The sequence below is a fragment of the Camelus bactrianus genome, chromosome 4 (assembly GCF_048773025.1).
Source record: "Camelus bactrianus isolate YW-2024 breed Bactrian camel chromosome 4, ASM4877302v1, whole genome shotgun sequence".
NCBI lineage: Eukaryota > Metazoa > Chordata > Mammalia > Artiodactyla > Camelidae > Camelus > Camelus bactrianus.
Window position 1 is genome coordinate 23,125,913 of NC_133542.1, and position 27,670 is coordinate 23,153,582.

The following is a 27,670-nucleotide window of genomic DNA, read 5'->3' on the forward strand; positions in this document are numbered from 1 at the left end:
TTCACCCAGCTTGATAAGTTCTTTAATCACCACAGGGTACTGAATGAATCATGGCTATATCCAAAACTCAAATCCACATTCAAAGGAGGGAGATCTAGCCCATCGATAATATTTTAAAAGAATGTGCCTGCGGTTCTAAAGGCCCTTTCAAATGGAGAGTGATAAAAATGCTTTATGGAATACTTGTAAAGCCTCCCAAGGCAACTCCTGTGATGGGGCCACACTCCCCTGGCTGGTTACCGCCTTGCTCCATGTTCTTTGTACTGCTCTGCTACAGCCAGAGGCTTTGGAATTAGGACTGAGATTAGGAGCCCCGTGACCTTCCCTTGGTGACTTAATCTCTCCCTGCCTCAGGCTCCGTATCTTTAAAAGAGCTGAGATAATGTATGTGACATACTGAGCAGAGAGCAGAGCCAGAGTTAGACCTCGGTACGTGGTAATTATTATCACTTGTCATGACACTCATTTTAACCTAAGGTTGGGGAAAACCGTTGCCCCAGGGGAGGCCTTGCTTAATGAAGGTACTGCCATTGGTCCCAGCACAGGAGAAGATCCAGTTTGTAGATCATCAGTTAAAATACTCCAGAAGAAACCTGCATATCTGGACCACAGAGAAGGGAACACTGGGCACAGAGGGTCTGGCCTCCTCAGTGCAGAGTCGTGGGCCCACACTGCTCAACTGAGATGCTGCTCTGGCCAGAATAAGAGCCATTCAGACCGCTCTGTGAGTAAGCCCAGAGCCTGAGTGAACGGGGACCTCTTCTGCACCCACCAAGAGTAACTGTAGACGCCATGTGTGCATGATGCATGAGCTTCTCAATTATTTACTGTCTTGACTCCATGATGTTCTGTGTGCTCCCAGGTCCTCCTCCACTGGGGAGCAGAACCGAGAGAGGAGCGTTCTGTCTGCAGAACAGAGCGCTACAGGCAAGAGCGAGGTGCACGGGACACTTCGTGGCAGTGACAGCACCTGCCACTGTCCTCCAACCCCACTTTCTAGGCAAATCTCTAAGAATTGCCCACATGAATACAGAGATCAGGCACTCTTACATGGCCTACATTTTTATTACTTTTCATACAGCCCATTTGTTAAACCATAGCTAATAATGGCTCATTGTTTTAAGCTTTTGTAGGATTTTCCAAAATCTTAAATTCATTTAAAAAAAAAAAAAGAGAGAGAGATTCTTGGTTTCACGGTGTATCCTGATTTAATATTCGGAAGATAGACTCTCTGCACAGATAGGGGATTTTAAAATTTTTTTTATTTTCCAGGACAGCGGTCATCTGCGCGGGTGTGTGTATGTCACCACATCTCTATGGTAGGTCTGATAGGAATATATCAAAATATCAAAGTTTTTTTACTTTTTAATTAGGTAGTTTCTTCATCAACTACAGCAGATGGGATGTTATCACCATAAAGTGATCAGCTTCCCTCACTCGTGTTCTGATAGTTTGTGTTTAATGAGAGAATGAACGAGAGTCCCTGTGAGCAGGGCCGGGTCTGTGGTGGTTCAGGTGTCTGGCTTGTGGACATCAAATGTTTATTATGACCCAGAACAAAAAGGTGGCGGGTGGCTAACCTGGGACATTTCAGTCTGTAGAGGAGGCTGTGGTCAAGGCAGTTCTCGTGAGGGTGTCGCACTGGCACACAGAACCCCACTTGCCCACAGGCTGTGAAATAAATGTGAACACACAAGGTGCTCGTTTAGCGTCAGGAGGCCCCGTTTACGATGCTGGCAATGCTTTTCGTTAGCCTTACAGCCCTCAGCAAGTCACTTTACTCTCTCTGACACTTGTTCTCTATTTTCTGTCTATAAGAAGAGCATTTGACCTAGATCAAGGGTTGTAAACTCAGGGGACTACGAGGGGAGTTGGTAGCCTGTATAATGGGGCAGAGAGTGGTGCGGGTGGTGGAAACCCAGCCCCACTAACCGGGGCAGCAGCTACTCTGCTCCATCCTGTGGGCGACACTCATCCAAAATACGTCTCACCTTCCACTTTTTCAAGAGAAGCAGGGTATCTGGATTTTCAAGGAAAACATCTCAACTTTTACATGCTGACAGTGAAATCAACATTAAAAATATAAGACCGCAAACCGCAGGATGTGGCCAGTTTATCTTCGTCTCTCGTCTAGCAGTCCCAAAAGTCTCTTCTAGTTTTAACGTTTTATAATATGGTGCCCTTTCACTAATATCAGTGACGTAAATAGAATGTTAAGTAGACAAGTGACAAAACAAAAGTCTCTCCACCTTAGATGATAACCGTGCAAATAGTGTATGTGCTTGGAAGCAAAGACTGGATTGGAATTTACACAAAGGGAACAAGTTTTTAGGGGCTGGGACTGTAGGTGAATGTCCTTTGCATTTTGCTAATTATTCACTTAACGTATCTCTGCTCTTTTTTTTTTTGTTGTTGTTGTTCTATAACAAAAAAGAAAAAGATGATAAAAGAAATATTGAGGGCAGCTCAGAATGGTACCAGACATGAAGAGAAAAAGGGAGAGTGATATTTTGTATATTCTTGAAACTTGTATTTCTATCCTAACCTCCATATTTGCTTGCGAGCATCCTTAAACCATAATTTGTTACAAGTAGGCAGTATTAGTTGCACATAGATAAACCCTATGTGCCTGAAATTTCCCACCTAACACTGCTCCTCCTTTTTCCCCCTGTTGTTTATAAAGATACTTTTAACATCATGAAGAACAGTGGTTTCAAAAGTTTCTCAGCTTTGTTAGTTTGGCTTCTGAATACATTATACATGGGTTTGGTTTGCTTTTGCTTTTACTGGGTGGTGGAGTAGGAAAGGTACCTTACTTATTGACCCTCATGACATTTTCCTTTGCTTTCTATCAACACTGTTTTTGTTCTTCACATCCACTCAACTACTCATAAAGTGACCAGAAAATCAAAGGTTATTATTTAGTGTGTTTATTTGAAGGCTTTCAAGATACCCCACGGGAAGGTTACTCTTTTCTAAACAAACTTAGAAGAGAACATTAGCACAAAGGAAAGGAAGGCTTTTTGATTTTTTAATCATAAATGTAGAAATTCTCAAAAATCTATCCTTCCTTGCAAAGTAGCACCCAGCCCCAGGTCGGGACCCATACGAAGCATATGATGCATCTTTGTAGAAAGACTGCCTTTTCCTCTACTCCCTGGAATGCATCTAGGCTTTCTTAGGGAGTAAAGCCAGAAATGCAGTAAGTGATCTTCTTCATTAACGGGCAACTTGAAATGGTATCACCATGTTCTAGACGCGTCAAGAAGACTCTTGGATACTGAGGACAGTCAACCACAGGATGTGGATACAGGCGACCTGACTTTCACTTTCTTGTTGAAAATGGCCCACTGAGTAAAAGGCAGAATGGTCCTTTGCCAGGACTACACTGAAGGATCAGTAGACTGTCTAGCGCTTTCTTGCATCCTGTTGCCTCACTGATTTCTGGATTGCCAGATGCTTCTGTTTTTTGAAAACGGTTAAAAAAAATACCTTAGTGATTCTGTTGTTTCAGAAAACTCACATATGGCACAAAATATCCTAAAAATTTTTTTGAGAAAACACTTGCTTTTTCTTTGCTCAGTTTAATCATCATTACAGCCTAAATTCATTCAAATATATTGTTTTCTTTTTATGGGCATTTTGATGGTTGAAACTCTAAGTTTATATAAAAGAGTGAGTTAGCAAGTTACAAGGATTTATTTGCTCATACCTTTTTTAAAAAAAAGTCTTAAAAACATAATAAGTAGGCTAATTAAGGTTGAGAATTTAACCTTCAAATTGAGAATTCATAGCAATTGAGGTAAAAATTATTATTTTTTTGAAGCTGGGAGACATCCTTGATTTATCACCATTGAATCAGAGAGCAGATTTTCCACACATTGAGTCATAACTAGAGCCTTTTTTTTTTTCCTTTTGGTAAACCACCTTAACCTGCTCTTGAAAACCTCTGGTTCATGTACAGAATGAGTCTGAGGCTGTCTCTGTTTAGCCTGTGAAATTTAACAAGACCGTAGCCTGGGGTTGGTGAGGCTGTGGGCCACACCACCATCTCAGATTTTTGATGACACCACAAACCACTTGAGATTTATTATGTTAGCAGATGTCATCAGATAAATGTGTGCACAGGTGCAGCAAGCAGTTAGCGAAAGAAAGGACACTGCTTGTGTCTATTTATTTTTGTATCCATACTCTCAATGGTTAGAAAGTGACCTGGTGTGTCTGTCCTGGGCGGTGTGGAGTTTTGACTCCATTGCAAGGGCTTATCCGGTAATCTCTTGAAGTCTTTTCCACAGATATAATTCTGTACTATGAGCTACTATGTCTTGTGGCAAAGACACTGTTTATTTTCACAGTCAGCGTCTAAAGAAGAGGCATAATGGATTCTAGCTAAGGACTGCTATAACCAATGAAAAATAAAAATAGTTACCAGAGGTGATTATTTATACTCGGGTATCCCTCTTACAAAACAATACACTAGATACCCAGTCTCCTAGCCTCGATAAAAGTGGTACAGCGATAGTTTTCATCTGTGGAACGCCACCAAAATGCCAAAAGTTGGCACGTTATAAATGTCCTAATTTAAGCCTCTCTAAATGTTTTTAAAATAATTAAGAAGTAATTGAAACTATTTCCCAGAGGCAACATGAAATTTGATTTTTTATACAGGTTTAAATATTACGTGTTTTTCATTTCTAAAAAATAATCATTCCGTTGTTTTAAAAGATATGTGTTTACTTAGTACTGAGTCTTAAATATTCCACTGTTTTTATTATATACAGTAAATTTGTACAAATGCTAGCATAATAATGAACTAAATATAATAACCTAATGAATGAGTGTGTACCCTTTAATAATGAAAAATAATAGAAATAAAAACACACTTCCTATATTTTTGAGAAATAGAGAAGTAAGATAAAATAAACACCTTTGGTGTAATGACTGAAAATTACTGGTTTAGATGGGGTAGAGGAATTACTTCAATTATGACATAAAGCATTGTAATAATGCATGCCTTTTAGAAATAATTATATAGTGACTATTCTCAAAGATAAACACACACAGATGTTGCTTGTACACTAAAAAATTCTTAATTTGAAAAAAACATACAGAAGCTGCATTTACAATTAATTGGCTTTAGGGAAAAAAACCCCAGAAAATCTAAAGTTTCAGTGTAATGGAGAATCTTCTAGTAAGTTCTAAGAAATGAATTGTGCCTGTAACTAAAGGCAGAAAAAAATTAGCTTTCCTCCTGGAATCACTTCAGTTAGATGTGTCAGAGGGCCAAAATGCCAAGCAATGTTAGGTAGTCTTTATTTTTTTTTAATGAATAGTTATAATTTATAAAAAGATAGATATAAAAAGATACGAGACCTGAGTACATTCTAGGAAAGGCTTTTAACCAAGATAATTTGAATTTTAAAAGAAGCGTCTATTTTAAAGCACTTCCTAATTTCTACAGATGTACTTACATTGAAAAATATGAAAACTGGAAAAAATCAACCAATGTAGACTAGAAGACTGTGATCATCAGCCAATTAAAAGATTTGGGAGCAACAACCTGCTGAGGTGACTACACTTAAGTGAGACTGATTTCTATGGGACATGATTGAAAATTAGTCTCCTTATTTTATAAATCTTGGATATCATTTAATTATAGCATGTGTACATATTTGACAGATAGAAGAATGATCGGTATAGGGGCAAGTATTCTTCTAAGCTTCACATGTCAAAAGAAACAAATGACATGCAAATAAAAAAAGACAATCTATGAAAGGCTGAACATGACAGACAGAGGTACGTTCTATTACTAAATAATATGCTTAGGAAGAAATCTTCTGACAGGTGACACTAAATCTAGATTCATCCAAGTCATCACCAGAGGCACAGAAAATCCTTCCCTTTTCCCTTTCCTGTTCCTTTTCCCATTTCATGTCTTAGGATATTTCCCAAAGAAAACTGGAATCTCTTTGTAATGTCATCTTTCCTTTGCGTGAAATAGATGTTGGGAAGGATTAGTAACTCTGCTATGGACTTCAAATAATTACAAGAGAGAAGGCTTTCTGAGGCACACTTACAAAAGATTTAGAATTTGATAACACTGTACATTTAAACACTCCCTCCACCACCCTAAATAACTTTTCTTTTAATTTAGCTGCATTGAATTTTCATATTTTATATTTGGTTCCTGGGTGCTAAATGTGATTTACTTAACCGTGAAACTACTATTAGGAAATCCTAGAATGGAAACAGATCTGTTTGTTAACCACTTGAATTGACTGCCTGGGTAGACTGAATTATAGCTACACTAGCTAAGTGGTTAAAATTACCCAACCTGGAACAAGATAGACATTAAAAATTAATTTTCCTTGGGAAGTTATAGATAAGTGTGGAGACATATAAACGTGTGTGTGTCCCCATCCTTCATCTCCCTCCCCAAAGCTACGTAAATATACACTGTGTTACTTTTTTTCTGAAGGGAAATTGGGATCTCATACTAACCCATTTTAAAGTTTGGCATTTTCTAAAGTCCAGTTGGGTTAATCCAATTTTTAGCTTTCCAGTTACTATCACTGAAATTAGATATGTATACTATTCACATACAAACACCTGTATAATATGTACATTTTACATGTATAAATGTATGAGTATATGTGTGTGTGTATGTGTGTGTGCACGAGGAAAAAACTTTTTTTTTTGGTAATGAGGCCAAAATGTCTTCTTTGTTTTATAATGCTTATTGTAGGAACAAAGAACCTGAACAATGTTGTTTAAGTTCTCTTGTACTTTGAGGGTAAATATAATTGGGATTAAAATACTGACATGCTCACATTTAGTAGAGAGATGATAATTCATTGGGAGCTATTCCGGTCCCACTGGTAATCACATAATTGAACCGGGTTTTTAGAGGATATTTGAAGCTATTGTTGTCTGTTGTGCAATTACATAATTAGTCAGAATCTCTGTAATAAAATCGTTTCTAAACATATGTGGGTTAGTACTAAGTAAATTTAGGGCGAGTGTTATATTTTTATTTTTAATACTTCAGTTTTAAATCAGAATTATGTAAGAACTTTAACCGTTAAGCATTATTTTACCACACTACAGATGCTTAAGATACAAAAAACTAAGCAAACAACTTACATATATTTAACTTTTAAAAATATTAATCAAAAATCGCTTTATGAACATGAACCCATTGTCACTTCTCACCTAGAGTGTTTACTTCTGGGGACCCAGGGGTTGCATATTTCTTTGGTCTTGACTATTTCTTCCACCTATCCCTAAATCATTGACATTCACATGCATGGCTATAGAGACAAGTTAAAACTGCTCTCCGGGTTGCTTTGCTTTAACGGTAACGCTACGCAGTGAGGAACGTTTCAGAACTCCTGTTACACCGAAACAGACGTGGCCTTGCGAAGGGGACCGAGCAACGTGGCGGCAAATAGGGGAGAACACCAATCCCGGGCTCGTTACTACTATTTGGTGATGAGTCTCGCGCACGCCCGCGGGGAGGCCCCCGAGCGCGGAGCACAAAGGCGCGCGGAGCCCGGCGGCCCCGCAGACAGGCGGCGCCGCCCTCCTCTCCCGCCCGCCCTCGCCGCGCTCCGGCCCCGCCCGGGCGGCACAAAGAGCGGAGCCGCCACTCGCGAGGGGCCCCCGCGCCGCGCAGCCCGCCACACCCACTCGGGCCGGCTCCCGCCTCCGCCGCCGCGGGCGCCCTGATGAATATGCATCACCGCGTGCCCGCCCCCGGCTCCTCCTTTCGGTTTCCTTCCCGCCGCCAGGCGGAAGCGAAGAGCCGCGCTTCCCGCGCGCCGGGCCGGCCGGGGCGGGTGGGGCCAGGCCGGCGGCGAGTCGGAGAAAGAGAAAGTCGGAGGGGAGGCGGCGGCGGCGGCGGCGGCGGCGGCGGCGGCGGCGGCGGCGGCGGCGGCGGCGGCGGCGGCGGCGGCGGCGGCGGCGGAGCGCGGGCCGGGCGCGGACGGGGTGCGCGGGGGGCCGGCGGTTCCGAGGTAACCCCGCCGCCGGCCAGGCCGGTTCGAGGGTGGGGAAGGGGCGAGTGCGCGACCCCGCGCCGCGCGGACTGCGTGTGCCCCGCGCACCCCCAGCCCGGGGCGCCGGCGAGGAGGCATCCTTCACCGCCAGAGCAGCCCTGTTAAAACAACAATAAAACCCACCGAACACACACACACACACGCTCGCACGCACGCACACGCAGCGCTCTGGACGACGTTCAAGTCAACCACGAGAAACAGTCTTCTGCAAGTGAGAGGAAGCAAAACTGGCTACCCAGACAGACTGAGGGGCTGCCTGCTTTTAGACTTGACTTTAACCTCCTTTTTCTTCTTGGGCCAAGAATTGTGGCACTGCAGAAATAATAATTAAAAGCAAAAAAGTAAGACTATTCCTGGATTACATTTCTTTTTTTCGAACTAAACACAAAAAGCGACACCAAAACAACTCTTGAGAAAACTCACAGAGCTGAACCTGAGATAGTGAAGTCAGCGGCCCTGGATTGTGTTACAGACTCAAGCTCTCATTTATTTAATGCAATACAATGCGGTGGTATGTGACTTTGAAATGATGAGTTTTATTTGCTTGTCTAGGTCTTCCCACGCACCCCCTTCCACCCCAGACACAGATTTTTTTTCCTGTTTGTACATTTTAAAAGAGACTGTTTCAACTAAATGTCATTTCTGTTTCACGGGTTGAGCGATAGTGTTGGATTTCCAGACCTAATGCACATTTTTTTTTTTTTTTAGCTTTGGCATCTTTAGTATATATGTCACACTTTTATGGAGGGAATCTAGGTAACATTGTGCATCCAAAACGTGTGAAATGTAGCATTTTTCCTGCTTCAACTCTCTACTTTTCCTTATCTCCCCATGATGGAAAAAATTACTCTACAAATGATACTTTAGTTGTATATAACTTGTAGCCCATTCTCTTTTTGGAGCATTTTTTTCTTCCCTTTAAGGTGAATATGCACAACATTGTTACATATTCTCATTTAAAGGTGTATTTATTTAGCTCTGATTGGTGTGTTGGAGTTTTTTACATCAATATTCTAAAGTTTAGTTACCCACCCCTTGTCCCTGAAGTTGCAGGATATAATTGTTAGCCCTCCTCCAACTCCCATCCCCTTAAAAAAAAAAAAAGATTATGATGGATTTCTTCCCGCTCCTGCTAATACTTTTTTTTCCTGCCCTGCTGTTTTTGCTCTAGGATATTTTCCCCTTTGCCTAAGTGTGTGTGTGTGTGTGTGTGTGTGTGTGTGTGTGTGTGTGTGTGTGTGTGTGTGTGTGTGTGTCTGTGTGTGTCTGTGTGTCTGTCTCCCTTTTCCCTTGTCCTCTCTCCGCCAGTATGTCTGGGACACATTTTAATGCACAATATCCCATCCATTAAGTTGTGGTTGAATGCGGAGTGTGTGAGGACTTGGCAGCTTTCAGGTTGAAGGGGGCGGGGAAGCCAGTTTCGACTTTGACACAAGATGCCGAAGTGGCGTGATTGGAATTATTAGTAGTGCTGTGAACATGGCCATCTTCTCCTCTGGTTAGAAGAACTGCCATTGAACTTGAGACGGGACAGACAAGATCTCCAACATCCCTACCCCCACCCTCACCCCCCAAGTACAGTAGCTGGCAGGGAAAAGGCGCCAAAATACACAAGATTAACTCTAACTTTCTTAGAAGGGATCCTATAGCACCATCCTTTGTAATTTTAACTTTCCAACGGGCAGGAAAAAGTTAACTTTTGAACCCATACTTCAACAGATATTTAAATCAGCCCTAAAATGGAGTAAATCCAGAAAGTCATACACACATGCTTATGTGGTTAGAAAAGAATGCACATGTAAATAAGCAGGGTGCATGTGTGTATCTGACTGGGGAGTTCAAGATTTAATCAAAATCAGCATTAGTGTGACTTCTGAGTGCATTTACTGTACTGTGAGGCAAAGAAGCTGACCTTTAAGCAGCCTAAGTAAAAACTGCAAAGAGTTGTGAAACACAAAACGTTGTGGTTTCCAGTTTTACATTTGGGGTTTGATGTTTTCATTTAATGGTATGAGAGATGGAGAAAGCTCCAGCGCTGAAAAGTCCCTATTAAATCATATGTGGGCAAAGGTCAAGCACTCCAACTCACTGATACAATATACTGCAGATTCCTGCCTAACTGATGGAGAGCACAGGAAAAAGTGCTTGGGCAATAAAAGTATTAGAAGGGTAATTATCGTCCGTGGTTGGGACTGCATTCTTGTGCACTGGGAAAAGGTTTTTACTGGCCCTGATGAATTTTAAAGCTGAGTATTGTTGAAAGCTGTTTTTAATAGGAAATTGATTAGCTGAGTGTTTCATACAATAAATGGTGACAGTTTCATTGTTTGATGTCCAAAATAAATTCCTTTTATTCTTTAGCAGACATAGGCATCCATTTAATTTCAAGATGGTCAGACTGAGCAGCAGCATAATTATGAGTAAATGTGATGTCACAAACATCTGTAACGTTGCTTTTGGAACCTATGACATCACACAATTTGGCAATATTATTGCTTTGGAATTTATTAACTCACTGTGTGTTGTAAAAATATTTCAGATAAAGTGTACTTGTATATATATATTTTGTATAGGCCCAACTGTTTGTCTTCTGTCTTCGTCATTGTGCAACTGTTTGCTAAATTTTACTTTGTACGTTAAAATGCACAGTCCCGTGGTTATGCATGCATTGTTTTAATTTTGAAGCAGAATGGCAGTTTTCAAGGAAAGAAGTAAAGAAAGGGGTGCAGAAAGTTTGAGTTGGTTTGCAATGCCCTTTCTACACTTTTTAATACAGAACATAAAGATTACTTGGGCATTTTGGATGGTGAAGCTTTCTAAACAGCTCTTTAAAACCGATCCATTTTCCTGTCCCAAAGGCACATGTAACTGGGTAACAAAAGCCGATTTACATTTTAGAAATAAAATGATAGCATAGTTTTACATTAAAGTTCAGCTATTTTGAAAGAGGACAATAGCTACAACTCTCTCAGGATCAGCAAAGAAGATGTGTATGAAAAAGCGTACGTAACTTTTGAAGAACTGTGAGTGAAACAAGGCAACTATTACCGTGATTTTCAAAGTTTAAAATAAATCATGCAAAAATTACAGGGCAACTGCTGACTTTGTAATCCCAGAAAGCAAATGTCTTCAGGAGTCGGGGATCTCTGTTGATGAACTGGCCTCCTTTCTGTAGAGAAGTGGAAACCAGCTAACCTTAATGGAGGAATCTGGCCAGTCCGTGTTCAGATTCAGTGGTGGCTTGTAAATGTGCCCGAAATGTAGGCACATTTAGTGGGTTGGTATTTTTTTATAAACAGTCGAGTACAGGCATTTCAGCAGCGACATTATTAACAGCGTCATTTTTCTCATTTAGTTTCGTCCTCAGGGGACACCAAACAGCTCCCAGAGGATGGAAAAAAAAAAAAAGTCCACGGTTATTTATTCATTTCAGTGAAAGGCGAAGCGCTGGCAATGGGGGGTGGGGAAGCTAACCGGTTGTGAATTTTCTAGTAGGGAAAAATTGCTACCCTAATTTGACAGTAGTAGTTTAAGGGCTGAGAGAGCTGGGCATGATTTTGCAATTCCCATCAAGTGCAGGCAATTTCAGTACTTGTTGGTTGTTTATATATATGCTTTTGAGTAGACTTTTGATGTTCTTGCTTGTGGAGATAAAATTGGGTTTTCCAGGCTACACATGTATGATTTTTGTGGTTCATTTGGAAGAAGAAAATGTCCCTGGGCATGGTGTAGTGGATACTTGCAGTTTTGCAGGCCTGTTTCCTGGGGTCAGGAGGTCACCTGTCTCTTTTGTATTTCTTTTTAAAATATTGATATTGGCCCTGCTGCCAGGGTGTGTGGAATTGTTGAGCCTCCCCTCAAATCACATGCAAGAGCTAAAAAAAAAAAAAAAAAAAAAAAAGAAAAGAAAAGAAAGAAAAGAAAATCATGGAGTGTACTGAAAATGACAACTTTGTTAAGCTTCAAGAAACCTTTCCCTAAACTGCTCCAGATTTGCAACCTGTCACTGAGTTTCTTTAGAAGGGAGAAGGTTAAAAGAAAATCAGTATTAGAAGACACTTGAGATGTCAAGCTCTTCTCTGGAGGTCAGTGCAATGCTCCAATTGGGTAACACTGCTTACTTTTCCAAATATACAATTGAGTTCTGAAAAATCCAGTCGCCTGAAGCACTGACACTCCAGCACTTCTTGAAATCAATAAACTGTCAGAAAAGAAACTTTTCTCCCTACAAGGTGGCAGGGAATAGGTGATCTGGGGAAGAAGTCTTTAGGAATTCTGAAATATCAGATTTTCCTGTGGCTGCAGATGCCTTTCACTTCTTTCTGGCTCCTCCAGCCAGATTTAGGGGTGAATAAAAGTGGCCTGTCTTAACCCTTTCAGTGAGAGAGAGAGAGAGAGAGAGGGAGAGAGAGAGACAGAAAAGTAAGTTTAGGGAGGTAGGTACCAGTCTAAAAAGTATTTGGCCCACTTTGGTAGTATTAGAAGCTTTTCAAAAATATGTTAAAGCCACTCTTAATACCATAGCGCAGAAATGCTGGGGAAAAGACAAAGTGAATAAAATACTGTGTGTACTTTCTCACTTCCTCCTCTCTACTCTTCTACCTGGAATTTAAAAGATTGGCATTTCTGAAACCATAGATAGTGGTCAAGTGTTGTGGTGAGAGCAGCCAGATGTTCCACACACCCAAATCCATCAGCCCCTCTTTACAAAAGGCTTTCTTAGAGTTCATCCTGGGAAGACCTGCAGTGACCTTGGCATTTGACTGTACAAGAAGCAGCGTTCTGGGGGAGGAGTGGGGCGCCGTCAGCCCTCCGCCCATGGCTCCAAGGCCTGAGAGGACAGTCAAAGCCACATAAACTGAGCATCCCATAAGCTGCTCTGCATGTCTCTGTTGTTCATTTTCTTCCTTTTAGTTTCCCCCCATCTCATCATTACTCCTTTCTTATTTTCCTTTTTTCTTGGAACCAAATCCAAACCCCAAACTACCAAGCCTCCTCCAGGCTCGTCCAACTGTGCCCAAACATAAGTGCCCTACAAACATGGAGAGATTGGAACCCCTCAGTGATGGGCCTGGGCGGCCCCAGACATCTTCACTACACTGGGGTCTTACCTGGGTCTGTCGCTGTTTCTTCACCCCTGGCGCTGCTGCGGCTTTGGTGGGCTCTTCTGTGTGAGAGTTGTCAATTTTTCTTTTTTCTCTTTTAAGCTTGTGAAAAACTTTTGGATACAACCTAGTTTTGGTGGCAAAAGGATACCGTGTTTCTGTTGGTAAGGGAAACCAATAAAGGAGGAGGGGCAGCAACGTCTGCACACACTTGCTCAGCTCTGGGCCTCTTTTGCCAGGGGACAGCGGCTGGTTCTGGGATCTCTGGCTGAACGGAGCTCTCTCTGGGTGCCAGGATTTCACTGGGGGTGGTGTGGTGAGGAGGGAGGGAAGAAGGGAGGGAGGGAGAGAAAGAGAGATGGGCGCTTGATTTTTAAAGAGACCCCGAAATAATGGCTTCTGTAAGAGTCCAGGCATTCAAAGAGGTGTGTTCAAGGACAGGAGTGCATTCGTGCCAAGGGGAATGTCTTTTATGGTAAATTAACTCCGGTTAAATTGAATATTGGTTCAAAGGGAAACTCCAGTAGTTAAAGCTGGTATTATCAGTAGCGCTTCCCCGCCCCCCTCCCCACAGACTCTGGTATGAGGGTGAGAAAAGGGATGCAGCATAATGTGCAAAACAAAGTGATGCTTTGGGGATTTTTTTTTTAAATCTAGGATGAGATCGCCTCAGAATTTCTGAGAGAGAAATGAGTATTTATTTGGATTAACCCGGACTGTCACCTCATTTCTTTCATCTATAAAGACTGTCAACTTTATCCTGGCTTTTCAAAAAGAAGAAATGACCCACACAAAGGAAATTAACGTTGTCAGAACGCCGACTAGAGGATTTGCCTCCGGGGGAGCGGGGAGGCCGCTCCCGGCGGTGCGTGCCGCAAAGGGTTAACTCGGGAGGGTTCTCTAAATTTCCCCGACTTTACCTGTCTTCCCAGATCCAACGCTCCCCCTCCAGCCCCTGGCCTCCTCAACTCCCCGCCCCCCTCCTTCCCCAGCGCCTTTCTTCTTTGGGCTCTTGGTTTACGGGGGCTGCAGCTGGTAGACTTGGCAAGCTCGCCTCATTAAGAGCGCTCTTTGAAAACGGACTGTGTTTGAGCATTTCCCTAATGAGGACAGGACGGGGTTAAAAAGTGACCATTTCATGGTTGACTTGAACCTGCCTACTTTTCTTGATGTGTCGTTGTGAAATGCTTGATGTGGATAACTCCCACTTGGTGAAGGAAAAAGTCACTGGTTCCTTCAGGTCCACTGAGGGGGAGTGAAGGGTGGGGGCAGTGGGCAGGAGCCGGAGAGACTGAGAGAGAGAAGAAAGTTCAGGGGGAAAAAAATCGAGACGGGGCAAGCGAGGAAAGGAGAAAAGGGGAATCAGAGGAGAGCCTCAAAACGGCCCCAGAGCACAGCTGGAGGCGGGGGCGGCCCCGCCCCGGGGCTGGGGCCGTCGAGTCCCCTTCGCGGCTCCCGGCAGCCCCAGGCTAGGTAGACGCTGAGCCCTGGCACTCACTTTTCCTCTCTCCATTGTCTGCACAGCCTTTGCTTCCACCTCTCCCCACCCACCCGAGGCCGAAAACCGGAATTTTGGGGGCGGGGTGTGTGTGTGTGTGTGTGTGTGTGTGTTTGCGCGCGCGTGTGCCTGTGTGTGTGTGTGTGCGCGCGCGCAGAAGGGGTGCAAGGCAAACCGCCGGCCTCAAAAATCTCCCAAATCAAGTTCATTCACTCGGGGCCCGCCGCTCGCCGAGGGGTGGGGGCGGGGCCTCGCACGGGAGCGAGGCGGGCGCGGCCGCCTCTGCAGGGCGGTAGCGGCACACGCACCCCGCTCGCGCGCGCGCCCGCCCGGCCCGCAGCCCCGGGCACGCCGCGGCCCCGCCCAGCCTGCACCCCGGCGGGGCCAGAGCCGCTTTCCGCCGGCGCCCCGGGCCCCGGGGGGTGGGGATTGGGAGAGAGCCAGAGGGGCTGCAGGAGGAGGAGGAGGAGGAGGAGGAATAGGAGAAGGAGGAGGGAGCAGGAGGCGGCGGTGGCGGCAGCGCGGCCCGATCCTCCCTCTCCGAGCGAGGCCACGTGCACCGGGTACCCCCAGGGAGGGCGGCAAATCGCGGCGAGGCGCGCCGCTTCTGCGGAGCTGCCCCGGGGCGCGGGACTGCGGAGGGAAGACCCCGGAGGGCCCCACCCCCACCCGCGCCGGCGCGCCCCAACTACTTGAGCCCAAGTTTGCTCAAGCCCCCGCCTCCCAGGCCTCCCCCTCCTCCTTTCAGCCCGCCGGCGCGGCGGACCGCGCCCGCCCCGGGTGCGAGAGTCGGCGCCCCAGCCTGGGCCCCGGGGCGGCCTGGGTGTGAGGGAATTTTCCATTCGTTCCTTTCTCGGGCTCAGTCCGGCTCAGTGCTTCTCCCACTCGGAGGTTCCCGCGGCTTAAAGAGTCCGCAGCAAGCACCGAAATACCTCTTCCAGGGAGGGTTTTTGGGGGTGTGTACGTGTGTGTGGAGGGGGGTGCGGGACTTGCCCAAAAGGCGGAAAGAAGATCTATTAAAAAAAAAAAAAAGTCGTGGTTCTGTTGAACTGGTATGAGACCTTTCACAAATGAGAGAGAGAGAGAGAGAAGCAAGAGGAGGAGGAGGAGGAGGAAGGTGGGGGGCGGGGGGTGTGGAGAGGCTGGTGCAAAAGGAATGCGCGTTTGCAGGAGGAGGAGTAAAGCGATGATTGTGTAATTAAATAATAAAACAATCCTTAAGTCTGATTTGGAGAGAGCTCGAGCGGGGTCCAGAGGGTGGAACCGGTGAATTTTTCAACTTCCAAGTTTTGCAACGAAAGAAAGCGAGAGAGGGAGGGGAAAAAAGAGCCCAGAGCAGAAAAGAGAGGAGTTTGGAGCCGAGCTTGAGAGCGGGATTTATCGTTTGGGATTTTTCAGGAGCGCGTTCCGATCCCCCTGGGCTCTGGGCAGCGGCGGCGGCAGCAGCAGCCTCCTCGCTCGGCCGGGTCAGACGCGGGGCGAGGCGGGCGGGCGGGCGGCCGGCCGGGCGTGGAAGAGCCGGCGCGGGCGGCGGCGGCGGCTGCTGCCGGGGACCGCGCGCCGCGAGTCTCTTCCGCCCGGGAGACCTGCGCTCGCGCCCCCTCCCTCACCCCGGCCTCTCCCGGCTCCCCCACCCCACCCCGCCCCCACCCCGGCCCTCTCCCGCGCGCGCCCTGTCACCCGCGCGCACTCGCTCACGCTCCCCCTCGCGCACACACATGGTCGGCTCGCGGCAAAGTTTCGCCTGCGATCGCCACTCCGGGATCCTGCCGCAGTGCTCGGGGCTGTAACCTTGAACTTTCCCAGCGCGGTGACACATTCTCCTCGCTCTCCCTCCCGCCTTCTCTCCTGCACCCCTCTCCCCGCCTTTTTTAAAAAAGCATTTCACCACCAACCACCACCCCAATCCAACCCACACCGAACCTTCGCGCACCCCTTAGCCCCCAACAACAACAACAACTGCAAAACAGAAAACAAATCCCCAAACCCAGGCGAAAAGCAGCCAACACCGGCGGCGGCGGCGGCGGCCTCGGCGAGCACGGCCAGCGCGCTCGGACTGCAGGAGGGTTAAAAGTGTAGATTGGATTTCACCCCGGGAAATCTAGCACGCCGAGTGAACTTGAATCTTTGGCTATTTAAGGAGGACTGGGTTTGTTGTGAAGTTGCGGTGATCCAGCGCAAGAGCCCCGTCCTGATTGATCGCATCGTGGGGCTCAGATGACTGTAAAATGAATAGATGAAATTCTTGCTTCTCGAAGATATTCTTGGGCATCTCCGGGAAAGTGCGTTTTAAGGCGAAGTCATGATGTATTCTCCCATCTGTCTCACTCAGGTACATGTCTCGGTCGCTCTCGAGCTTTCTCTGTAGCCCGAAATGCCTTTGTTTTGTTTTGTTGCTCTCGTCTGCGGACAATTAATGGCTTAGTTTACCTCCGCACACCCTGGTCGCCCGCAGAAGAAGTGGCCGGGAGTTGCGGCGGGGTTTGCAGGGTAGCGTGGGAGCCGGCGCGCGGCCCCTCGCCCACGGCCATCGCGCGCGCCCAGCCCGGCGCCCTGGGCACGGAGAGCGGGCGCCCGCGCGCGCTGCCAGGGCGGCTGGGCCGGGCGAGGCCGCCGGGGGCGGGCAGGGCCCGGGCCCGCGAGCGCTAGCCCGCGCGCGGCCCCCGAGTGCCTGCTGCGCCCCTGCCCAGGGTGCCCGCCGCCCCTCTTGGTCGCTTGCGCGCCGAGGCGGACTCCGGCTTTAGAGGAGCTTAGGCGGGGACTGAGCCCTTATAAACAACCCGTGAACTTGGGTGATGGGACTCCAGCAGGAGTCCTTGTGGGCGCCTCCGGACTCCGATGCAGGCAGTGGGCGGGCGACGAAGCGAGTCGGAGGTTGTGGTCCGGGGGACCCATTCCTTTGCTTAATTTGGGGATCTGAAACTCTGGTCCATCGCTCTCCGCACTTTGAGGTTTCCAGTGACCACACCACAAAGGCGGTCTTTAAGTTGACTCGAGTTAGTTGGTTGTAGTGAAAGTTAGGGACTTTTAGAACCTGTTCGTTTCGTGGAGACCTGTTCATTTGACGATATTTGGGCGTAGGTCGTAAGGCAGAAAGTAATATTGGAGAAGTAAGGTCATTTTACAAATTTTCACTTTGAAAATTGTCCTAAGGCTTTAGGAACAGTGTTATGAAGTAAAATACTGGCTTTATACATTTTTAAGAACACAGTTTATATAATTTTAAACCAGCCGGTTAAATGGTAGAGTGGCGAGACCAAACAGACCTACCTGGGGCCAGCTTTCATCGCTGCCCAGCTAACTAACCAACTGAAGAACTAACTAAATATCTTAGCCCAGAGTTGTTATTTGAAGAAGTATTTTAAACCTCTAAAGGTATGGGACAGTAAACTTCAGTGTTTAGAAGGATGTGTCATGATTGGTAATTGATAACCATTTTCTTTGACATTAGTTTAAAAGCTGAACAGTTAAAGAAGTGTCGCTTAGTATTAGGTGTGTTACAATTTTTAAAAAATCCAGTATCACGATCATGCATTTTTATAATGGACAAATGATTAAGATTTCAATTGTATGACAATTAGAAGCCATTGTGATTCAAAAGGACTGAGGCATTCATAAATTGTGAATGAAGATGAAAACAATGATAAGGCTTATTCAGTGATTGGATACAGTCCTGTAGCTTTTTGGCTGACACATTTTTTATTGTTTATATTTTGTTTGGCATCTGAGTATGATTAACTTAGATATGGCTATTTTCAGCAAGTAAACGTGCATTTTAATTTAACAAAACTGCAAAAGTGAATTGCTGAGCTATTTGTATTTTTAAGGTTGTGAATAATGGCCAATAAATATGATGATGAAACTGTTTCAGGTATAACGAATTGCCTTCAGTTGCAAAAGTTACCTTTGATGTTACCCGTCAGTAAGTTTTTTTTTTCTTTTTTGTCTCTCTTTCTGGTAAACCACATCCATTTGCTACTATTTTTACATTATTGAAGCATAGTTCAAATAAAACAAATTGAGGTAAGCTTTTCACTTACAGAGTGATGCACCGCTTACTCTCTCACCTGTAAAGGTTTGTTTTTCTATATTAGTTTTTATTTCTAGCATCGGCTTTTCAGAGACATTGCTAGTGGTTACATTGCATTTTTGGTTTCTTCTAAACATGTATTGAAAAGTCACCACCTTTATCTAAATTTGTGTAAGTTAAAAATAATATTGCAGCATCATGACGTATGGAATATTAGGAGCACATACAGCATAGTCATTTAGCTATCATATTAATATTCAAGGACACATACTTACCAATGCTAATTCATGATGACTAATACTGTCTTCTGTTTTAATAATATAAATCTAGGTTGACATATTGAAACTGTTTTGGGGATTTAAGGCCTATACTAGAGAAGAAATTTTAGCTTTAGAATTCTCACTTTAATATCTGCGTGGCTTTATAGGTAGCGTAAGGTGTTGCTGAAGTAAGGACACGTTAACGGTGGTGTTACTTTTATATCAGACCAATAGTTTAGTTTTGTATTACAAGAGCCTAAAAGCTGTAGCAAAACATTTTTTTAAAATGCAGAATAGAGAAACGTTCTTAATTGGTTGAAAACTTTACAAAATGTTGCAGTTGTTGCAGTAAGGTATCTAGGCTTTAGAATTTTCAAAAGGAGTTACAGTTAAAGTTGATATTTATCAAAGGGTTATTCAAAAGTATCAGTACATGGATATAAAGCTGTATTTATGCATCAGTATAAATCAGATGTAAAAAGAAAATTAAGAACCATAATGTAAAATTTAATATTTGCTTTTCCTAAAAATAGTGTAAACCTTTAATAATGTAACTTTCACTTGGCATGGTTGCACTGAATTTTTTTCTTTCATTGTCTTTCGAGTTCTTTAGGCACATTTACAAAAATGGTTTATTGTTATATAGCAGTGCTTCAAGAACATCTAGTGTTTATTCCTCCACCTCTATATTGGTCTAACTTTCCATCCCTTTTGTGGAAACCATTGTTTCTGTGAAGAAAAATAAATATTTTCAGTGGAATTAGGACTGTTTACTTTTATACTTGAAATTTGTAATTCGGTTATTTATTTTATCAATTTAGTTCAGGTAAAGGAAGTTTAAAAATAGAAAGAATTACCGAATGCCAGTGTGTTTTAATACAAATTCTGAAAGAGAAGGTGGCATATTACCTTAGTATAGAGCCCCATTAGATCTTAGATCACTCATATGCTTTGCTTTCTTAAAAAAAATAATTTTCAGAGTTGTTTAAAGTGTTATTATGGTAACCAGTTAATTAGGACATTTGAATACCTTAATCGCTTTTTTTTTTGATGAGGACAAGTTATTATGTTCCATATTCATGTCATTCAAAATCATTACAAATATACTGTAACTCAGCATTAAGAAACAGTCACACTGAGGAGGTGACATTTTAGGCATGTTAATACAGAGAGATATATGACTTACAGAGAGCCTCTACTTAGCAATTTTTGAAGATGTCTCCATGTCAGGCAAGTGTTTTACTTGAAAGGAACACACATAATAGTAAAGCCCTGAAAGATATTTATAAGGCAACTGTGGACTAGGAAAGTTTGCTACTACTATTTATTCATAGGAAAAAAAGTATGTTTTAAAACATTACGTGGCAGCATTGGCTACAAACTCAAGGCAACCTTAAAAAACCTTTTTTTATGTGTGTATTTGCTAAGAAATTCCACATTCAGCCCTCAAATTTGCATTTTTGATTGTTTAAAATAAGTTATTAAGAATTTGAGTTTTATTACATGATCGATGACTTGAAATGCAAACAGATTTAATCAAAATTATGTTTGATGTCTTTATAAGAAAATGAAATGTTACTGAACATAGTACTTAAGGATGTGAAGAGTTACCACATTGCTTAACAGCTGTTAAAATAATAGTGCATTTTTAAAAGTGTGGCAAGAGTAAAGTGAGTGAGACAAAGCTCCCCCCCCACCCCCAAGTACTCTTTACATCTCAAGTTTTTAGTTTGAGAGTGTATATGTACGTTTTTTAATCATATCAATAAATCACAGTAAAAGTCAGATTATAGGAAGTGAGTTCGCAAAGCGTGTTTGAGTCCACATTTCCTTGAGCAAGGTTTCCTTTTGCATATATTTCTGAGGGGCATAAACAAAGTTTTTGTAGTTACAGTGAACGCTGAAAGCATGGCATCAGAAAGTGTATGGAGATAGGGAGGTCTTATCATGGGCTGTGGTTGCTGTGAGCAGAGCTGCCTTCCCACACAAAGAACAGATTGTGGTTTAACTCTTTCCATGGCCTAGTTTAATGTGCTCGCATAGTAACTGAATTGTTCAGATCTCTGCTGGAAACTACTGATCGGTTTAATGATTTCCTCTATGGCATTTGGTTATGCCTCATGCTGTGATGTAATCATCTACATTCTGTATTGTTGTAAAATTTTGATTTAGACTTATTCTGCTGTAGGAAGATTTTATAGCAATATGTTCAAACACTTGATAACTGCATTATTGATTGGCTGGGAGGTAGGTACTCCTCTTCCGGACCTGAACTGCGAACTGCTAACATGCGCAGTCTTTAGCTTTAAAACTTCGAATATCATCTTAAAAATTAATTTGTAACTCTATAGGAGTTTGGGGGCATCTTCTTTGTGAGAGTGTCACTAATACTTTCATCATTTTTACCTACTGGAATTCATCAGTCTACTGATTAAATAGAATTTCTTCCACATAGTTCAGTGCGACCAGCACTAGGATGTAAATTCTAACTTGGGAAATAAACAGTTAGAGAAAGTTATTTTGTGGTTGGGGTGACAGTTGAGTGACCTGAAAAGTGGCCGCAGCGGAAGTTCTCATTTGTTTCAGATCTGGCCTTATTGCCCGCATACAGTGTGCACGCACTGGACGTTAAGCTCTTTTTCCGAACGGTAATAGGCCTGAGCTTATGAGACAGGTTTTACCTACGGCAGGAAGTAATGAAACACTGACTGCTTTGGGAAGTAACTTGAAATAACTGTAGGTGTATCGGATGGTCTGCCTCTCCTTGCCGCCTCCCTCCCTTAAAAAAAGGCTTAGATGAAACAGGCAGGAAAAACGCAGGAGCCTAAGGTAAACCCCGTAATTCACAAGACAGGATCTCTGTACGTGCAGAATCACAAGCCCATGCATTACGTGCACCCACAGTCCTGTCCGAGAATTCAGATGCGTAGCAAATGAATTGTATTGATTCCACAAAAGCAGTGAGTGACCAGCGGTGCTCTCCTGGTGTCACCCTGCCACCGCATGCAGAGACACAAAGAATGTAAAGTTGGTGCCAAGTTGCCATTTTTCATTGTTCACCTCAGATTGATTTTTAAGGGGTTTAGAATAATTGCCATACTCATGTGATCGGTTAACAAATTAACTGACTCTGCGGGGCTTCAGACTCTATAGGAAAGCCACCGGAAGAACCTCCGTGTCAATTTTGTTTTCGACTTTAGAAACTTATTTTAAAAAGCAAGAGTGTGGCTGTGTGTCTGGGAGAGAGTAGGAGTGTGCAAGTACGAGTGTGAGAGTGTGTGTGTGTGTGTAGTGTGTGTGTTGGGGGCTAGCATTGGAGGTGGAGGGGGGTAATGTGCTGCTTAAGAGTATGGAAACCTTCTGTTCAGGACACTGATACGACAAGCTGTGTCCTTTGCCCACTTTCCCTCACTGTATACCAGTTTCTCTAGTTACCACTCTTGGAATGGTGCTGTTTCAGTGTTGGAATGTTGGACGTTTGATAAGAAAATGGATCAAGTTTAATGGCGCATGCTCTTTGTGCCACCAGCAGCCTCTTGCTGAGAGCATGCTCCAAAAGCGGGAACCGTGTGGCATTACACTGAGCATCTATATGCTTTGTGTTTCTGTGCCACAGAGAAGAGAAATGAACTGTGGCATCGCTCCTGCCTTCTGAACAGCTCTGCTCCGATTTAAAAAAAAAAAAAAAATCTCACTGTGTTCTTTGTAAAATGGTACTGCTTAGTGTTAGTTGGTCAATCAAATATTTAAATACTAAATTAGGTGCCAAGCACCTTGGTTGCTTACGTTTTAAAGAATGTAGGATGCATGGTGGGAATGAGGGGGATGGGACTAGAGCGGAAATACAAATACAAACCTTATTTTCTTTTTAGGAGGGAGAATCAACCTGTGAATTTTGGTGGAAAGAGGGGCAGCTTGGCATACTTTATATTTTCTCAGGGTCCTGCTTTTTTGATGATTTTAAATAAGAAAAGAATGTTATTTTTTATGCATAACTTTTTGCACCAAATTGGGATTGGATTGTGGTCTGATTGTTTGGAGCCTTGAAAACTAAACTGACGACGTGTGTCTTCTTTTTCCCCCCTCATCTTCCGCAGGATGAATTTCACCCGTTCATCGAGGCACTACTTCCACACGTCCGTGCAATCGCCTATACTTGGTTCAACCTGCAGGCTCGGAAACGCAAGTACTTTAAAAAGCATGAGAAGCGAATGTCAAAGGATGAAGAAAGAGCAGTCAAAGATGAGCTTCTCAGTGAAAAGCCTGAAATCAAACAGAAGTGGGCATCCAGGCTCCTGGCCAAACTGCGCAAAGATATCCGCCAGGAGTACCGAGAGGACTTTGTGCTCACCGTGACTGGCAAGAAGCACCCGTGCTGTGTCTTATCCAATCCCGACCAGAAGGGTAAGATTAGGAGAATCGACTGCCTGCGACAGGCAGACAAAGTCTGGCGTCTGGATCTAGTCATGGTGATCCTGTTCAAAGGCATCCCCTTGGAAAGTACCGATGGAGAGCGGCTCATGAAATCCCCACATTGCACAAACCCAGCACTTTGTGTCCAGCCACATCATATCACAGTATCAGTTAAGGAGCTTGATTTGTTTTTGGCATACTACGTGCAGGAGCAAGGTAGGAGCAGATTGTTCTTTCTTCTAGCCCGGCACACACTGCCCGCAAACCCCATATACGGAATCCTTGGCTTGGGTTAGATGGTCCAGGAGGCCCTTAGATCCCGTTCACCCACTCCGGGGAGAGTGGCATGCCCTCTTCCACTCACTGGTCCATGGCCATGTAGGAGTCATGGAAATAGACGTGGGGCTTTCCTACCTGGATAGGTTGGCTATTTAAGGAACAACCACAGAGATGCGCTGTCACATGTCTTTGAAATAATACACTGTTTCAAAGACACAGAATAGTCTGAAAACTGAAGTTTATTGCATGTCGCTTTTTGTTCTCGGCTACATCCTTTACATCTAGTCATCTTTTCCCAATTTGAAAATGTAACTTTATTTATGAATAGTCAAACTGTTCTTTAATGATCTTTGTATTAGCTTCCTGACTAGCAAGGTAGATAAATGTTTTTCACAAACCTGGTGCTTTTGCACTGAAAACAGAATTCACATTTCCTATTGCAGAATGCTTAGTTAGGATAGCCAGTATCAGAAAGTATTTCTTATGTAGACCTATGCTTATTTAATTTAAATATTTCTATCAACACCTACTTTTGATTGTGTAATAGTCGCTGTAGATTAAATGGATTATAGTTCTAGTTTAAATAATTTATGTTATAATATTTTCCCAGAGTGACTTGGGAGCAGTTAATATTGTTCGTTTACTTGAATGTAAATTCATAAAAGTTACCAAGGAGAAAAGTCGCAGCTCTCCTTACAGAACAAAAACAGAAAGTGGACTGGTTACACTGGTTTAAAATAAATCTCAGAAAGAATGCAGAAACCGCATACCATACCTATTTAAAAAAAATACTTGATAAAGAGAGTGGTATAAATGTTGCCTGAATAATTCAAAAAAGGTGATATTTTTGCTGAGTGTTTTTGAGTTATGAAATATGTTTATTATTTTTATTTTTCTTAATATAGTTTCCTTAAGGAGGTGAGAATTTTTCTTCAAGTAAATGTATAGGTATAGATGGCCTTGTATTATCAACAGTCCATAGTAAAACATTAAAAGAAAACCAGCCTACCAAAAGTGGACTGTAGTTTTTGATCCACCATAGATGGTAGGTCATTTCCTAACTTGGCCTAGCAGTAGGGAAAATGGCCTGCAGATGGCCAGGTGGCAGATGGTTATCTGATGTTCCTTGTGTAAATGTGGGGTGTAGTAAATTGGTCTGAATTCTATTATCATCCTTAAAAATAAAATATCAGAATTCCTCGTTTGACTTAGAACTCTAGGTACTTACTATGTGCTTTTTGTCCTTATATTTCCTTGTTATAGTTTTAGAGATATGCTTACATGTCACTGAAAAATTTCCAGTTTGATTTTAAATAATGGTGCTTGATACCGTACATTTGGGTATATTTTTTTTTAAATGAAAGATTGCATTTATTATTTCTATGCACTTAAAAATTAAAGTCTAAGTAATGATGATTTGGGGAAACATATAGTTTTGCCCCGTGTGTCCTAAAATAAAAGCTCATTAACACATGACACTTAATTTGATTGACAGCTGTCTGGGAGGTGGCATTTTAAGGTGGGCTGTGTATCTGTGTTGGATTGACTGTAAATGTGTTGTAACTCTGCTGTGAAAGTCAAGGCTGGAAGTAAAGTTTTAAAAAGTGGGTCATGTAACTTTGTAGTGCAGGGAGGGAAGATTTGCAAGCAATTCAGTGCTGCTCGCATTTTAACTTGCTTGAAGGCTAGTCCTTGAGGTGTGCACGCATGTACTCTCACTCCCGGGGCAGGCAGCCAACTCTCTTGGTTGATGAACTGACAATAAAGAACATATCCTTTGGATTTGTGAAGATAGATTGAAGAAAGAAAAATGCATAAATGCCTTCTGCATTGCACCATCGGTCATGAGAATCATAAAGTTTGAAGCAACTCTTGGAGACTGCGTTTTCAGATAAAACACTGATTTTGTTGTTGTTTTGAGTCTCTCTTTTAAAAAGCCTTCCATTATTTTATACTGCACCTCTAATTTGTCTCTCCTGCTACCTGTGAACACTTCATCTCTTCTTAACATCTGTTGGCTCTTTCTTTGAAAAAGTCACATCAGGATGCTTTTGTGTTTTCCCTTTTTCAAAATTTATCTTTTTTTTTTTTTTTTTTTTTGGTCAGATGTAGGTTAATTATGTTGTTTTGCAGTGCAGTTGGTTAAGGAAGGCATTTTAAAAGATAAGTCTGTAGTCAGTCAGGGGGCTGTGTATCTCCCATCATGACTTTTTATTTCTCTGCTAAGTGCATAAAAACCCACTTAAGTCTGTTTTATTATTCAGGTAAAGAAGTCTAAAGAGAAACATGAAAGAAAAATCAGAAAAGAAAAATGTGATGTTTGCAACAGAATGAGCAACAGAATTACCTTTCCCCCCTTTATTCTTTCTCTCCCCACTTCTAAACGACTGGGAGGAAAACATGAGAAAGAACAGAGAGAATGCCAAAGATGGTTGCCACTGGCACCAGGATTGGCATCAGACCCTCTTTGTTTAGCTCAGGATGCCTGTGATTTGTTAGCTGGCATCCGCATTGCAGTGTGGAGTGATGTTACAATGTATTGACAATTTCCAGATCTAGAAATAGTCCTCTTGGTTATTTATACAAGATCACAAACTGCATCTCTTCTGGAGGATGAAATAAAGACCAACAGATAATAAAGTTCATTGTTGACCAACTTCCTCTGCTTTTTCCCTCTTTCTCTTTTGGTTCAACCCACACTTTTTTTTTTTTTTTTTTTTTTTTGCCCAGCAGCCTCAGCCTCATCTCTTCTGAAATGTGGAAAGAGTTACTAGAGCTTTGACACAAGCTAGAGTGCTCCATCTGCATCTGATATGGTTTTGGGGAAAACGTATGCATTTTGAAATCATTTCTGATAGATAGTTCATTAGACTTCTGCATCCCATGGCCGCAAGGCAGGATCTCCTCCAAAGCGCAACCTCTTTTGTTATTCAGCCTCTCCTGTGCATAGAGTCTGGTTGACCGCAGTTTAGTCCATTTTTCTGTTTCTCTCCGCCTAGGAAGGGGTCATGTTCAAAATAGTCACTTATGAAATGATGCAGCCCCCCACTTTACCTAAAATAGGCACATCCTGTGGGAGCCCCTGCGTTTAAATCCATGAAACCATTTGACGTTACTGATTCAGAGGGCTGCGCTCCGGCTGTCTCGTTGCTGCAAGAACCGCCATTTTGTTAGTGAAGTGCCAGGCGAGGGGGAGGAAAGGCAGACTCTGTGCTTGATGCCAATAATGGTTGCCAGTGGCACCGAGGTTGGCATCAGACCCTCTTTGTCTAGTTGCTGAATGCCTTTGATTCGTTGGTTGGCATCCGCATTGCAGTGGGCACACTGGAAAGTTTTTGACAATCCCTGAATGAAAGCTGCTGGCTTGTTTGCTGCAGCAAACCTTAGCTGATAGAAAACCCTTCCTTTTTTTTTTTTTTTAAGGTTTTGTTTTGTTTTGTTTTGTTTTTTGAAGATGGTGACAGATTAAAGGAAAAAACAGCTCTAAAGTGGCCTCCATTTTCCCGAAGATATTATAGATGTCCGATGCTTCTTGGGCGGGTGGTACCTACCCGCATATTCTTTGTTACTGCCTTCGTGAAAGCAAAGCAAAACAAAACACGACCTAGGCAAGCCTTGCACAGCACATCTTCCTGGGACAGAGGTATCCTCTGGGATGCTGGGTGTGCTCTGGGAAGGGTGTGGAGGACTAGCTGGAGGCAGTGACTGTAATCCACTTGCTAGGACTCACAGTGGCTTTCAGGCACATCACTGCTTGTCTCTGAGGCGATTTTTAGTTCCCTCAGTCTCCACACTTCCAAATTTTATAGTAACACGTTGAAAGGACCTCTCTCTTTTTTTTTTTTTTTCCTAGCTAGTAATGGATAACAGTGTAAATGCTTAAAAAAAAAAAATGAGAAAACCTAACACCAGGAAGACCATCCAAAAGGCTAAAATAATTTTGGTTGAAGTTTCCTAGATAGTCCGCATTAATATCGCTTTCCAGTTAACCACCATTATCTAGTTAATTAATAAGAGGGATTAACACT

The 27,670-nt window shown here is 43.3% G+C and overlaps 1 protein-coding gene and 1 long non-coding RNA gene across 7 annotated transcripts in view; one reads left to right on the forward strand and one right to left on the reverse strand.

The window, feature by feature from the left end:
- Positions 1-14,762, reverse strand: part of LOC123613593 (uncharacterized) — a 40,731-nt gene extending 25,969 nt beyond the window's left edge. Inside the window, exon 1 of the long non-coding RNA XR_006720953.2 lies at positions 13,169-14,762. This is a non-coding gene — a long non-coding RNA (uncharacterized LOC123613593). The remainder of the gene's footprint in view (positions 1-13,168) is intronic.
- Positions 14,763-15,979: 1,217 nt separating this feature from the next.
- NFIB (nuclear factor I B) overlaps positions 15,980-27,670 on the forward strand; it is a 228,190-nt gene continuing 216,499 nt past the window's right edge. The window contains exons 1-2 of one of the 6 annotated variants that reach the window (XM_010972696.3): positions 15,980-16,992; positions 23,048-23,579. In XM_010972696.3, coding sequence (XP_010970998.2) covers positions 16,963-16,992; positions 23,048-23,579 — 562 coding nt within the window. In that variant the 5' untranslated portion in view covers positions 15,980-16,962. The remainder of the gene's footprint in view (positions 16,993-23,047; positions 23,580-27,670) is intronic. The other 5 variants (XM_010972697.3, XM_010972698.3, XM_010972699.3 and 2 more) reach the window with 5 other exon arrangements.